The following is a 13,264-nucleotide window of genomic DNA, read 5'->3' on the forward strand; positions in this document are numbered from 1 at the left end:
TAACGCCAGCGCATTTGATTACCTGAACAATATTCGCGCTCATTCATACTGCTTTGTTTGTAAGATACGCAGTCTCAGACGATTGTGTACAGGATAAAAACCCATCGTTGCCCCGATCGTACTACCACCCAGAGCAACCTGCGAAACCACTCCGTAAAGGATACCTTCCGTTGTCAGTAGAGTGAACTAGAATGAGTTGTAACACCAGCTACGTAGGCCTCACGTTTAACGTCGGGTGAGCCCATGTTCACAGCCAGAAAAAGAACCCTTGTAGCTTGTCACCACTGCTGTCGTAGAACAAAGCCACTCAAATTCCATCAGGGAGATTTTACACACACAACACACCAGCAACAAATGAAGCCAGGACGTTCTCGGCAGGAGATAGGTGACGAGGCTACGAGTAAAAACAGCCCACCACGACTTCCTCACGTACAAATGACGACTTGGCAAGACACACACGACGCAGACGACTTTAGAGCCTTATGATGCACTACATTCGTAACAGTTCCTACACAAACTTCGTGGACAAATCGCACACATCAAAAAACGACCATTGTTTCTTTTTTTTTTTTTACGGGTGCTTTCTACCAATAGTAGGCGCTCGTGGCGCATCCGCCCCACTTTCGTTAATGCATGAAACGTTTTGATGCAAATGCTTACACGCGCAGCAATATGTTTACTTTTTAGGATTATCCTTATTACTACTTAATGCATAGACGGCTTCTGCGTATTTGTTTTTTGTTTTTTATTTTTGTGTGACGTCACCGGAAGTTTTGGCGTTACAGCGTTTTGGAGACGGAAACACGCGTGCGCGCCGCCGGCTATCGTGGATTATGCCGACGCGTCGCGCGTCGCCCTGACTGCGCAGTTTGTGTGTTTGTGTGCTCGCCTCGCTCGTGCCCCGAACCGCGCAGTGAACTGTGTTATCGTGTACGTGCGGGACCATGCCGACGACAGGCGGCAGCTTGCCGCCGCCGTCAACAAGTGCTGCTGCTGCACGCGCGTTTGCTATGCATCGCCGTAGCAGTAGCGCGGGGTGCTCTCGCAGCCTTGAGAGGCTGATGACTGCGTGCGGGAGCATCCTGCAGCAGCAGCTACGTGCCCAGCAACTGATCGGTTGTCTGGGCGACCCGCCGGCCCCTCCGCCGCCGCCCCAGACCAGCGAGCAGCACGCCGAGCCAGCGTGCACGTGGCCCCAGCACTGCCCAGGAGTGCTGGCGCCCAAAACTAGGCCCCGGCTGACCTTCTCCAACCACCGACGGAGCCCATGGACGAGGCGCTGTGTGCCAAGCGCCAGCGGGAACCATCGGATGGTTTGGATTCTGGCCGGGCACCCAGCGACGAGGAGCGCGACGCCATGGAGGCAGCGCCGCGTCGAGCGGCCGGCATTGCTCCCTCCTCGAAGCGACGCGCCCGCGGCGGGGAGGCTGCCGTGACGTCACGAGGGCGCGCGGCCTTGCTCGCGCCGGCCCCACTCCTCCTCGCGGCTGCGCCGGCCGTCAGCGCCGTGGAGGAAGAAAATTTGAGGAGGGAGCATGACGTCAGGCGGCACAGCTTTGGCAAGCCAACCTCCTCTGACGCCGCATTCTCCTGTCCTCGGGCTCCTCCCGCGCAATGCATTATGGAAAAAGCACCACTCTCAGGCACGCGGTAGCATTTAGTGGCTCCGGCTGGCTGCCGGTGGAGATGGAGGCGAGCGCCGTCGCCGAATGCGCCGTACAAGATTGTTCGCCAGCGTTGCGCTCCAAGCTTCGTATCGTGGAAGTGCTGCCGCTGTCGCTGTTCAAAGCAAGGCGAGACTTCGATCGCCTTCTTACGAAGCACCCTCACGAGCTGCAAGCCGAATTTCACTTCTGACGTTGGATCGCTCGAACGCGCCGCCGTAAACATTCACAAGCATGGAGCGGCCTACAGCTGCGCGGTGTTTGCCAGGTGTGCTGTGACGATTGCGTTTGGCATTCTGCTGAGTTATCGCGCGTAACGAGTGTCGTTTTGGCGGGGAGGTGGTGAGACTAGCTTTGGTTTCGCGCGCGCTTTTGCATACGTTCGCCTTTCCGGTGCTCCGGCGTGATGGTACGTTTTTATCTACTTCAGTGCACTGGAAAACAAAGGCTTCAGAACCCTTATGTTGGGTGTGACCACCTCGCGTCGCAAGCAGTACTCTGGCTGTTTGTCCGCTGAGGACCGCTCGATCGGTGCGATACGTATATATATAAAAAAAAGAACGAACGCTAGATTACGCCTTGGAGGGACCTTGCTGAATTGTGGAATCACTCCTTGCCAATAAATGGTTAAAGAAACGCTTGAAATGGTTGATCTTTTCAACTTTGCCTGCGCGGCAAAGTTTAAAAGATCATTTCCACTTCTGCACGCGGCGGCGGCACACAACTCTCCGACTGCGGCGTGAACATCGACGGGTCCGAAAGCTCAGTAAACAAAGATGTTTTCTGCCTCTCCCGTCCGACCACTTTGCCGGCACGATCAGGCCGCTGCGCGTTTCGGGTTGCAGGCAGAGCTGCGCGCAACGACTCGTCGCCGAAACTCGAATACGCAGACGGCCCGGCAACCAAACGGATAGACGCACGCACGCAGCGTCGGCGAAGGGCCACATGAGGCGCAAAGAACTACCGCTTGCCTGTCACGTGAATAGTCTTTCCTTTTTATTTTTTATGACTAGGCTTCACGTTTGTCACGTGACGCTCCCTCCTAAACTTTTCTTTCCTCCATGGTCAGCGCTCCCCCTCTCCTGGGCGAGTCCATCCTGCCGGTCGCCCCCTCTCCTGGCAGCGCGGTCGCCTCGGTGAGCTCTCCCCTGCAGCCGCTCGCTCCCAGAGTCGCCGCTGCTGCCTTCTCCTCCGTTCAGTCCGCCGCGCAAGATGGCGGCGCCCAGGAGGTAAACAAACTGCCTCCCGGCTCGGCGCTCGCCCACGCGGCGGCCTGCGGCGGCCGTTCGGGTGGCCCCACGCCTTCCAAACTTCCTGGCCAGGATCAGGAGGGGCAGTGGGTCACCCAGAGGAGCAAGGCAGCCAAGCGGAAGGCCAGGAAAGTGGATGCGCGGCGCCCCATCGCGCTGCCGGCCGCCGGCACCTGCCTCTTCTGCCCTGCTGACCGAGCTGCTTCCTTCCTGGCCACATCGAGGGAGGCCATCGCTCGGGAGCTCGCCGCCACCTCTGGAGTTTCCCAGGTGAGGGTAAACACCCGCTTGAACGTGGTGGCGGCCGACACCGAAACGGACGAGTGCCTTGCTGCACTATTGGGCACACAGTCCATAGCTGGCATTGCTGTCCGCGCCGGCTGCCCCGCGAAACGAGGCACGAGCCGCGGCCTTGTTTTTGGTGTTGACCCTCGCCTGGGAACGGACGAGATCCTCGCCCATTGTGACTGTGAGGTGGCGGTGAGCAGTGTGGTGCGGAAGACGGATGGTGCGCTGCTGCTGGATTTCGCCTCCTCCTGCCCGCCCCAGGTCGTGGCCATCTTCAAGCTGCTGCTGCCTGTGCGGGGCTGCAGGCCGCGGCCCACACAGTGTGCTCGCTGTGGCCGCCTTGACCATGTGACGGCCTGCTGCAGGGGCAAGGAGAGGTGTGCGCGCTGTGGTGGGGGCCACGCTGCTGATCAGTGTACCGCCTCTGCCCTCCGCTGCTCCAACTGTGGTGGCGCACACGCCGTCGACAACCCTCGTTGCCCCCGCTGGCAGCAGGAACGTCAGGTGGCCACAGCTATGGCACGGGCGCCCCAGCCGGTGCCCCGTGTTGTGGCTGTTGCATCAGTACGCGCTGGCCAGCAGCTCCCGAGCTACGCCGACATGGCCAGGTGTAGCTCCAGCCCGCAGCAGCACGGCACTCAGCAGCAGCAGCAGCGCCACAGCAGCCAGCAGCAGCAGCACTACAGCAGCCCGCAGCAGCAACCCACCACCAACCACGGACTGCCGCAGCGGCGGCGGAAGTCAGCCCGCCGCCCCCCTGCCCCGCAGCCCATGGACCAGCAGCTGCCTGCAGGCCCCGCCGCCCCCAGCCAGGACCAGCTGGTTCCACTCCTCCTGGCTCTGGTTCACAGCCTGGTGGGCCGCCTGCCTGCTGACGACCCCGACCGCCTGGCTGCCACTGCTGCCCTGGCATCCCTGACCCCCACTTCAGCCCCCCCAGCATGGCTAGCAGACCCTGCAGGACAGGTCAGAGGCCACGCATCCTGCAGTGGAACTGCAACCATCTGAGGCCACGCCATGCAGAGCTTGTTGACCATCTGCTGCGGGAGCGGTTCGGCGTGGTGGCGCTTCAGGAGGCATACGTCCGTGGCGACTCCCCGCGCCTGCCAGGGTACGTGTGCTACCCCAGCCCCACCGGCTGCGCTCGGCGCTCCTGCCCCGATCACCCCTGCCTCGACGTCACCCACGCACCAGGGAAGTCGCACGCGGCCGTCTACGTGCGGGCCGCACTGAGCCACGCCCCAGTCAATCTGGCCTTGGTCACTGAGGACCCTATGCAGTGCGCCGCTGTCACGGTGCGCATTGGTTCCACCAGAGTCCTTCAATGCTTTACTGGTAACGAAACTCCGGCCGAAGTTTTATTTAGGGACAAAAGCTGCCGCTAGGATCGCCCCTCTTAACGTGAAGGCTTCGCCGGCAGTCGACGACGCTTCCTGGCCGGCTGTTTCTCCGTCGGCACGCGCCTACTTTCATCTGCTCTTCATTTCCACCTGTAAAAATGCGAGCGAAGTTTTTGAGTCAGCTTTTGAGTCATTCACTTGTTGTTTTTGAGTCATTTGTTGTCCCCTAGCTCAGCTGTGAAACTGAGGCAAGACGACGGGTGTTACTGAGGTGCATATGTTGCAGTGTTCGTTCGTTCCGGCAAGCACCGCTACATTCTCGCTTCAAAAAGGCGGTCATCTGGCGTTTTCAATTTTTGACTAGCCTTTGCAGCCGCCTGCATGACTTGAGTGAACTAGCGCCAGAATTAAATCTGTTTTTACCCCTGGGCGCGACATGCTGCGCTCAGTAAATAGGTGTGCAAACGTACAGCACGTTGGGTTAGCGCTGTATTTGCGCTATTTTATAGCGCGCTAATAATGTAAAACCATAATCGAGATTCGGAAAGTTAGCGTGGACAGCAGGGAAAAAAACGCTTACGAAATGGAAGCAGAATAATGGGCGCGCGGAGGGGCCAGGGTAGGAGTAAATGCTACAGTTTTGAGCTACTTTCTCGGCTGTTCTCATAGGCATAGGGTGTCAACAGATAAAAACTCACCCGCTCAGAGCCTGTCACACCCCTCCACCCAAACGGCAAGTTAAAAAACATTGATTGATTGATTATGATGTTTAACGTGGTTACGCTACACAGGCAACGGGGCGCGCGCCGTAGTGTAGTGCTCCGGAATAATTTTAACCACTCAGGTATCTTTAAGTTGCGCCGAAATCTCGAACACACAAGCCTTTTCTCTTTTCGCCTTCCATGAGAAAAGCGGCTGGGAACCCGCGTCCTTGGGCTTATCAATAAGCACGCCTTAGCCCCTGGGCAAGCGCGGTGGGCAAGTAAAAAAATATATATATATGCAGGCAAAGATAGCCATGCTCCGCTTTCCAAATTCAAAATATCTGGTTGGATAACCAAAATCACAGTAGCTGCAGTCCGATCTTTGTGCGGCGACGAAACGCGGCGACGAAACGCGACGACGTTTAGCAGACGGATTTTCTCGTTGTGAGCGCGATCGTGGCTTGGGCTTCGTAAGATACGCCGGCAGGTTTTCAAATATCCGGGGCCACGCGGAGCTTGAGCTTCTCGCTGCAGAAGCACAGGTTGTCCACTTATTTTGAACTCATTGGCTCGAATAATGCCCGTGGGGTCGAAATATTTCCCGAACACACGAACGGCCTTCCACTCGAAGCTGAAAGCGTCCGTCTCCTGTCGTGGAATGGCTCGCTTCCACTGTCGCGTTGTTCGCGGTCGCTTGGGAGGCAGAACAACGAAGCCTTTTCTGTTGTATTCCGATAGCCAGAGCGGCAACCAGGTACACAGCACGTCAGAGGAATGGTAGTTCACATAGTTCGCCCATCGTGATGAGGTTAGAAAGCTAGATCACACAACAAACACCAGCAAGCTCGCGCTCCAACGCACAGCAAATACGGCCGCCGCCGTCCAAGCCGCCTTCACTAGACTCGTGGCGCCACCGCGCGGGAGCGTTGGTCCCCTTATGAAGCTCTCCCATAGCGTTACGGAGAAGTTTCGTGACCAGAAAAGCATTGAAGGACTCTGGTTCCACGGACACCACCGTGGCTAGTGTGTACGTGCGGCCATCACTTCCCTGGGACGCCACGGCACTGCGTCGGCTACGGACACTTCTGTGCCCCGATGCTGTGATATGTGGGGACTTCAACGCCCACCACCAGGCCTGGGGCAGCCTCCGCACCACTTGCCGCGGCCGAGACCTCCTAGACGCCGCCACCTCCTGCGGGCTGTTTGTGGCCAACACGGGCAGCCCCACCTTCGTGCGCCCTGGCCAACGGGGCTCCACCCAGCTGTCCCACATCGATCTGACCCTGGTGTCGCAACGGTTACCCTACTGCTGGGAGACTGCCAGCAGCACCTGGGGCTCAGACCATTACCCCATCCTGGTCACCCCCAGGGGCGACCGCAGGCGTGCCGACACCAGGGTCTATGCCGTCGTCAGCTGGGCCAATTTCCACAAGGAGGTGTCCAAGTGCCTGGAGGATCCGGAGCCCGACTTCCTGGCAGCGGTCGTGCGTTGTGCGGACAAGGCAACAGTACGAGGGGAGGCACCCCTCTGCACGGCACTGCCAGACTTGGAGCTCCTTCGGCTCCGGGCGCGCCGCAACCAGCTACAGCGGCGTGCCATCAGGAGAGGGCGGCCAAGGGACTGGACTGAGCAACGACGAGGAGACGCCCAGTGTAGACGACGGGCTCGGCAGCGGCGCACGAAGGGCTGGGAGTCCCTCTGCTCCTCCCTGGACTCGGGCAGAGACCCAGCCAGAGCCTGGCGTGTCTTCAAGGCCCTGCTGCGCCCTGCCACCACCAGTCGGCGCCCACAGCAAACTGCTGCCATCGCCCGGGACATCACCGAGGCGGGCCTGGCTGAGCTTCTCGCGGACCAGTTCGCCCAGTCTGTCCAGGCCTGCCTGCCTGCCCCGGTCCGGTGGAACGTCGCTGCTGCTGTCCTGCCGGAACCCCGGGTTGTGGCCCTGTGCACCACGGAGCTGACCTTGCGGGAGCTGCAGGCCACCCTGGACCGATGCCCCAAACGCAGGAGCGCCCCGGGAATTGATGGGGTGACGTACCAGATGCTGCGTAACCTGGACGTCGCCTACCTGGGGCCGCTCCTGCTGATCTTCAACCGCGCCTGGACAACAGGCATCCTTCCGGCAGCCTGGCTGGTGGTCCTGGTGTCCCCAATCCTGAAGGTGGGCAAGCCGCCATCGGAGCCAGAGTCCTACCGGCCGGTGTCTCTCACTTCCACGGCGGGCAAGGTCTTGGAGCATGTGGCCCTGGCGCGCCTGCGGTGGATCGCCGACCAGCGGGCAGTGTTCCGGGAGCAGCAGAGTGGCTTCAGGCGGCACCGCTGCACTGATGACTCCCTGGGCGACGTGGTCTCCATGCTCGAGCAGGCCCAACACGACAAGGAGGTGGCCTACCTCCTGCTGCTCGACATGAAGGCGGCGTTCGACACTGTCCCGCACGGAGCCATCCTGGAGGCGCTGGACGGCATGGGCGTCGTGGGGCACCTCAGGGCCTACGTGCAGGCGTTCCTCGCTGGCCGAACCTTCCGGGTCAAGGTCGGCCGGGTGACCAGCAGCCCACGGGACGTCTGCTCTGGGGTGCCCCAGGGGGGCGTGCTAAGCCCCTTCTTGTTCAACCTGGTGGTGGCCCCGCTTCCAGACTGCATCCCCGCTGGCTTCCAGTACCAAGTGGGGATTGCGGTCTATGCTGATGACGTCGCCATCTGGACGCACGGGCCCACCGGGGAGAACATGCACGTGAGGGCATGCCTGCAGACGGCGCTGGACTCGGTTGCGGCTTTCCTGGCAAGCCGCGGCCTGGTGCTGTCCGAGGCCAAGACGTAAGCCCTCATGCTGCACCCCCAAGGGCAGGCCGCCCGCCGTAAGACGCCCGAGTTCCTGCTGAACGACAAGCCCCTCCCATGGCGCTGCCAGGTCACCTACCTGGGCCTGCTCGTGCACTGCCGGCTGACATGGATCCCGGCCACGAAGGCCTTGCAGAAGCGTGCTGCCGGGGTGCTGCACGGAGTGCCGCAGCTGCTCGCCCGCGGCAACGGGTGCTCCCACCAGGTGGCGCTCCGCATCTACAGCAGCATGGCCTCGTCGGCCGTGCTGTATGCACTGCCTCTTGTGCATTTGACGTGCCGCCGGTGGGAGCAGCTGGAACTGGACCAGCGCCGGGCCATCCGGTTCTGTCTGGGCCTCCCCAGGCACTCTCCCGTGGCGGCCACCTACACTGAGGCAGCCACATGGCCCATCGAGATGCGGGCCCTCCAGACGGGTCTGCGCCACATTGACCGGCTGCGGAATTCCCTGGACGGAGCTGCCCTGCTGCAGCGGTTCCGCGGCCGGCCGGACTCGCAGATGGGCATGCTGCTGCAGATCTACGACGAGAATATCGCAGTGCCGCAGCGGCCCCGTCTGTAGCCGCCTCCGCCTGGCACGGGGGAGGCCCTACAGATTGCCACCAAGCTTCCCGGGGTGCGCAGCAAGCGCTCCACTCCCCATGCGGCCATCTACCAAGAGGTGGCTACCTTGCTGCAGGAGGACGCCAGCGGCCGCCGCCTACACGTCTCAACGGACGGCTCGGTGCTGCTCCACACGGGCAACGCGGCAGCCGCCTGCACGGCTCCTGCGGTCGGCGCCAGCCGAACATGACGACTGCCTTCCCCGCGTCATCGACCACGGCGGAACTGGCCGGCCTGCACCTGGCCGCAGACCTGCTGCTCGAGCGGGCAGGCCAGGACAGCGAGGCCCTGGTCTTGACGGACTCCCGGCCAGCCCTGCTACGACTGCGAGAGGCAGACCAGCCGTCCAGCTCCTGCGGATACGTGGAGACGTCGCTGGCTGCCAAACTACATGCAGTGGCCTCTGGCGGCTGCCATGTCCAACTGCAGTGGCTGCCATCCCACATGGGCATGCCGGGCAACGAGGAGGCTGACGCCCTGGCCAAGGGCGCCCACCAGCAGGACACTCCCGTTTCCTGGGACGTCACGGCGTGCGACGCCGCACGGCAGCGGCTGACCCGAGTGGCCCTCACCATGCACCCAGACCGCCGTGTGGTGAGTGGCCAGGCCCCCCGGGTCCTCCTGGGGCGTCTTAGCAGGGACGACCGCAGCCTGCTGCTCCGACTGCGGCTCAACTGCTGTGACGTGGCAGCCAGACTGCACCATCAAGGCCGCTGCTCCTCCCCCTCCTGTGCCCACTGTCCCGAGCCCGAGACTCTTGAGCACCTGCTATGCTCCTGCCCGGAGTTTGCAGCACACCGAGGAGTGCTGCAGACTTCGCTTCAGCGGCTCGGGCTGCCCACCAGCACCTCGAGAGTCTACTGTTCCCGACGGGCTCCGCCGGAACTCGTCGCGAGGTCTTTCGCCACCTGCTCACCTACTTGGAGGCCGCCGGTCTCAACAAGCGCCTGTAGACGGCCGTCTGCTGTCCGCGCCATTGCTGCTGCTCCTTCGCTTAGCTTTAAGCAGAGGCTCCACGTTTTAATTTCGTAGCTTACCTATCTCTTTCATCACCCCTTTTCTCCTCTATCTTTCATGCCCCCTCCACCCGCCCCCCCGGACTGGGTTGTATGCCGGTGAGCCCCCAGCTGGGCTCAATAATATCCCCAGTCCATTTCTTTTCCTTTTCCATCGAACCACTTACTACTACTACTGGGCAGTGCTGGGGCCACGTCCATGCCGGCCATATCCTGGGCTGGCTCGGCGTGCTGCTCGCTGGTCTCGGGCGGCGGTGGAGGTGCCGGCGGGTCGCCCAGACAACCAACCAGTTGCTGGGCACGTTGCTGCTGCTGCAGGATGCCCGCGCAGGAAGCCATCAGCTTCTCAAGGCTGCGAGAGCACCCCACGCTGTTGCTACGCCGATGTAGGGCAAAAGCGCGTGCTGCAGCAGCACTTGTTGACGGCGGCGGCAGGCTGCCGCGCGTCGTCGGCAGACTGCTCTAACTATGCTCGGCGCGTCGCCTTCCCTAGTAGTAGTAGTAGTAGTGGTTTGATGGAAAAGGAAAAGAAATGGACTGGGGATAATATTGAGCCCAGCTGGGGGCTCACCGGCATACAACCCAGTCCGGGGGGTGGGGAATATAGAAGGGGATGAATAGGATAGGGTAGAGAAAAAAGGAGATAGGTGAAGAGAAAAGTTTAGGCGCCGCGAGGAAAAGAAGCGTTGCCACAGTCACTGGGGGCCACCGAACACAGTACACATCACAAACACACGTCCTGGCGTCATGCTGCGTCCGGGAGAAGTTCTCGACGGGAGCGGTGGAGCGTAGAGGCGAGGCTGTGCTGCGATGAGTCGTGCGCGGTGGTCCGAAGTGAGAGGAGCTTGGTGGGTGATGTTCGTGGTAGTAGAGCGGTTACTGGCGAGCGGGAGCAGGCGCTCGACGGCCCCACGCAGCAGAGCGCTCGACGCCCGAACGAAACACCCATGGCTCGCGACGCGTGGCCGGCATAATCGCGATACCGCCCCGGCCCCGCAGGAGCGAACGAAAAACACGTCCGCACCCCACGACGACCGAGGCCAAACTCCCTTCCCTAACGGAGCGCGCTTCTGATTGGTTGCGCCGCGAGCCCCTCTTCCCCTCTTTTCGATGCTTGAATGCTGGAAAGTGCACTTTTTTTCCGTGCCCCAAATTTGCGCCCCTGCGGTTACCGAACGAATAAAGCTATCGATTTCATTCAAACGCTGTGTTGTTGCGCGCAACGTTTTCTCTTATCTGTCCAAAAATGGTAAACCTGGCCCAAACTGCCGTCCGGCTATGACGCGAAATGTCCGACTGACCATAAACGAGAGTGGCGGCGGAGGCGGCAGCCGCCGCCGCCACTCTCCGGCCACGCGTCACGAGCCATGGGTGTTTCGGTCGGGCGTCGAGCGCTCTGCTGCGTGGGGCCGTCGAGCGCCTGCTCCCGCTCGCCAGTAACCGCTCTACTACCACGAACATCACCCAGCAAGCTCCCCTCACTTCGGACCACCGCAAACGACTCATCGCAGCACAGCCTCGCCTCTACGCTCCACCGCTCCCGTCGAGAACTTCTCCCGGACTCAGCATGACGCCAGGACTTGTGTTTTTGATGTGTACTGTGTTCGGTGGCCCCCAGTGACTGTGGCAACGCTTCTTTTCCTCGCGGCGCCAAAACTTTTCTCTTTACCTATCTCCTTTTTTTCTCTACCGTATCCTATTCATCCCCTTCTATATTCCCCACCCCCCGGACTGGGTTGTATGCCGGTGAGCCCCCAGCTGGGCTCAATAATATCCCCAGTCCATTTCTTTTCCTTTTCCATCAAACCACCTACTACTACTACTACTCGCCTCCGCCGCCGCCGCCACCGCCGCTGTCGACGCAGTCGCAACGCGCGAGTGCCGCTCATCTGCCTCGCGAGTTGTGTTCTTTGCAGTAGCAGCCAGCCGTTTTGGGCCGCATTTCTCTCGTCGCTCCGGAGTTGAGAAGAGACATGTCTGAAGAAACCAGCCAAGTGCCGGCCGCTACGGCGGCAGCGTCTTCGGCTCCCAAGAGCCCCAAAAAGATTTGGCTGCGCCCCGCGGATCCGGCAAGCCCAAATCAGCGCCTACGCACCCCAAGGTTTCGGCCATGGTCACCGCCTCCATCGGTGCCCTCAAAGAGCGCGGGGGTTCGTCCCTGCAAGCCATAAAGAAGTACATGGCTGGCACCTACAAAGTGGACGTCGAGAAGCTTTCTCCCTTCATCCGCAAGTATCTCAAGTCTGCCGTCGCGTCCGGCGCGTTCGTGCAGACCAAGGGTAAAGGCGCCAGTGGCTCGTTCAAGCTGTCCTCCTCTGCTTCAGCCCAATCATCGTCCGCCGGCGAGAAGAAGAAGAAAGCGGCGGCGGCGGCAGGCAAGACGAAGCCTTCGGGCACCAAGTAACCGCAAGCCAACAAGACCACCGCGACGGCAAAGCCCAAGCGTGCCCCCGCTGCCGGTGCGAAGAAGCCCAAGAAAGCGGCCGCGAAAAAGCCCAAGGCAGAGAGGAGTCCCTTCCCAAGAGCCCCAAGAAGCCCAAAGCGACCAAGAAAGCCCCCAAGAAGCCAGCTTCTTACGAAAAGTGAATGACTTCTGCGGAAGCCAGCCTCGTCCTTTTTTTTTACCCTATCCGAAAAGGCAGTGTATTTCAGCGCCATTTTTGTGCTGAAATCCACTGAAAGCAATGGTTTGCGCTGCTGGCCCCGCTGAAAGCCACTTGTGCTGCTTACCAGCGTTTCAGCCCCGCTGTCAAGCAGCGTCACGCGCGCCGGAGTGGCGTAAATGTGCTGAAATGTGCTGCAGGCGCTCGAACCTCACTTGTGAACAGCGCTTTCGTGCTGCAATTGACGTGTTGCTGGCGGGCGGTACGCTGGACCCAAGCGGTGCTGCCACTGCAGTGTGCCCGCGCGTGCTGTGCGGTGAAGCAAAGAAAATATTTGCGTGCAGAGGAAGAGGAATAAACTTTATTTATGCGAGCCTTAGGTGCTGATGTCTGGGCACCCGCCTGGTGGGGGGTTTCCTATAGGCCGGGATACCCTGGCCTAGCTGCGCTAACTTTGAAAAAATGCGTTATTACAAAATCAAGGCGCCTAACTGACCAAAATTTTCAACTCTGCCCTTTTTGCTGTCGCAGAAACAGCAACCGCTTACCATATTAACGCGTGCGTAGGTGCGTGATTACGATCGAGACACCGGGGTTTGAGGCACTTCGTACGGTTGTACCCCTATCCATACATTTGATATTGCTAGAACTAAAATTATTCGCTGCAATCAAATGAGAGCGCGTCCACCGCCATACGAGCGATGACCCTAGTTACACGGGCACTGTTTAACCACAGTTAAGCAAACCGCGGTTACACAAAACCGCAGTTTGCTACGTTACACGACAGACGAAACTGCGGTTACGCCGCTAACCATGGTTAGCGCAAACTGGGCTTGTCCACCTCAGTTCGGTCACGCTAACCGCAGTTTCCGCAGCCGCAGTGTTCGAAATCGCACAAGTCAGTTCGGACGCAAGTGGCGGCACGCATCAGCGGAGGCGAAAAAAAAAATCACC

At 60.3% G+C, this 13,264-nt stretch overlaps 1 protein-coding gene and 1 pseudogene across 1 annotated transcript; both read left to right on the top strand.

Moving 5' to 3' along the window:
* Nucleotides 1–8,877: 8,877 nt before the first annotated feature.
* LOC144153571 (uncharacterized) lies at nucleotides 8,878–9,644 on the top strand. The gene is made up of 2 exons (XM_077685192.1): nucleotides 8,878–9,495; nucleotides 9,537–9,644. Exons 1-2 carry the CDS (start codon nucleotides 8,878–8,880, stop codon nucleotides 9,642–9,644), a joined length of 726 nt encoding a protein of 241 aa, XP_077541318.1.
* Nucleotides 9,645–11,621: 1,977 nt separating this feature from the next.
* On the top strand, nucleotides 11,622–12,293 carry LOC144153572 (histone H1.5-like; annotated as a pseudogene).
* Nucleotides 12,294–13,264: the final 971 nt, after the last annotated feature.

The sequence above is a fragment of the Haemaphysalis longicornis genome, unplaced genomic scaffold (assembly GCF_048455015.1).
Source record: "Haemaphysalis longicornis isolate Haplotype H1 unplaced genomic scaffold, Haemaphysalis longicornis Haplotype H1 scaffold_9, whole genome shotgun sequence".
Lineage (NCBI taxonomy): Eukaryota > Metazoa > Arthropoda > Arachnida > Ixodida > Ixodidae > Haemaphysalis > Haemaphysalis longicornis.

Coding starts and splice junctions, on each gene's coding strand:
- LOC144153571 (XM_077685192.1), top strand. CDS start 8,878: ATGACGACTGCCTTCCCCGCGTCATCGACCACGGCGGAACTGGCCGGC. Junction 9,496..9,536: donor AGTTTGCAGCACACCGAGGA/GTGCTGCAGACT, acceptor GCTGCCCACCAG/CACCTCGAGAGTCTACTGTT.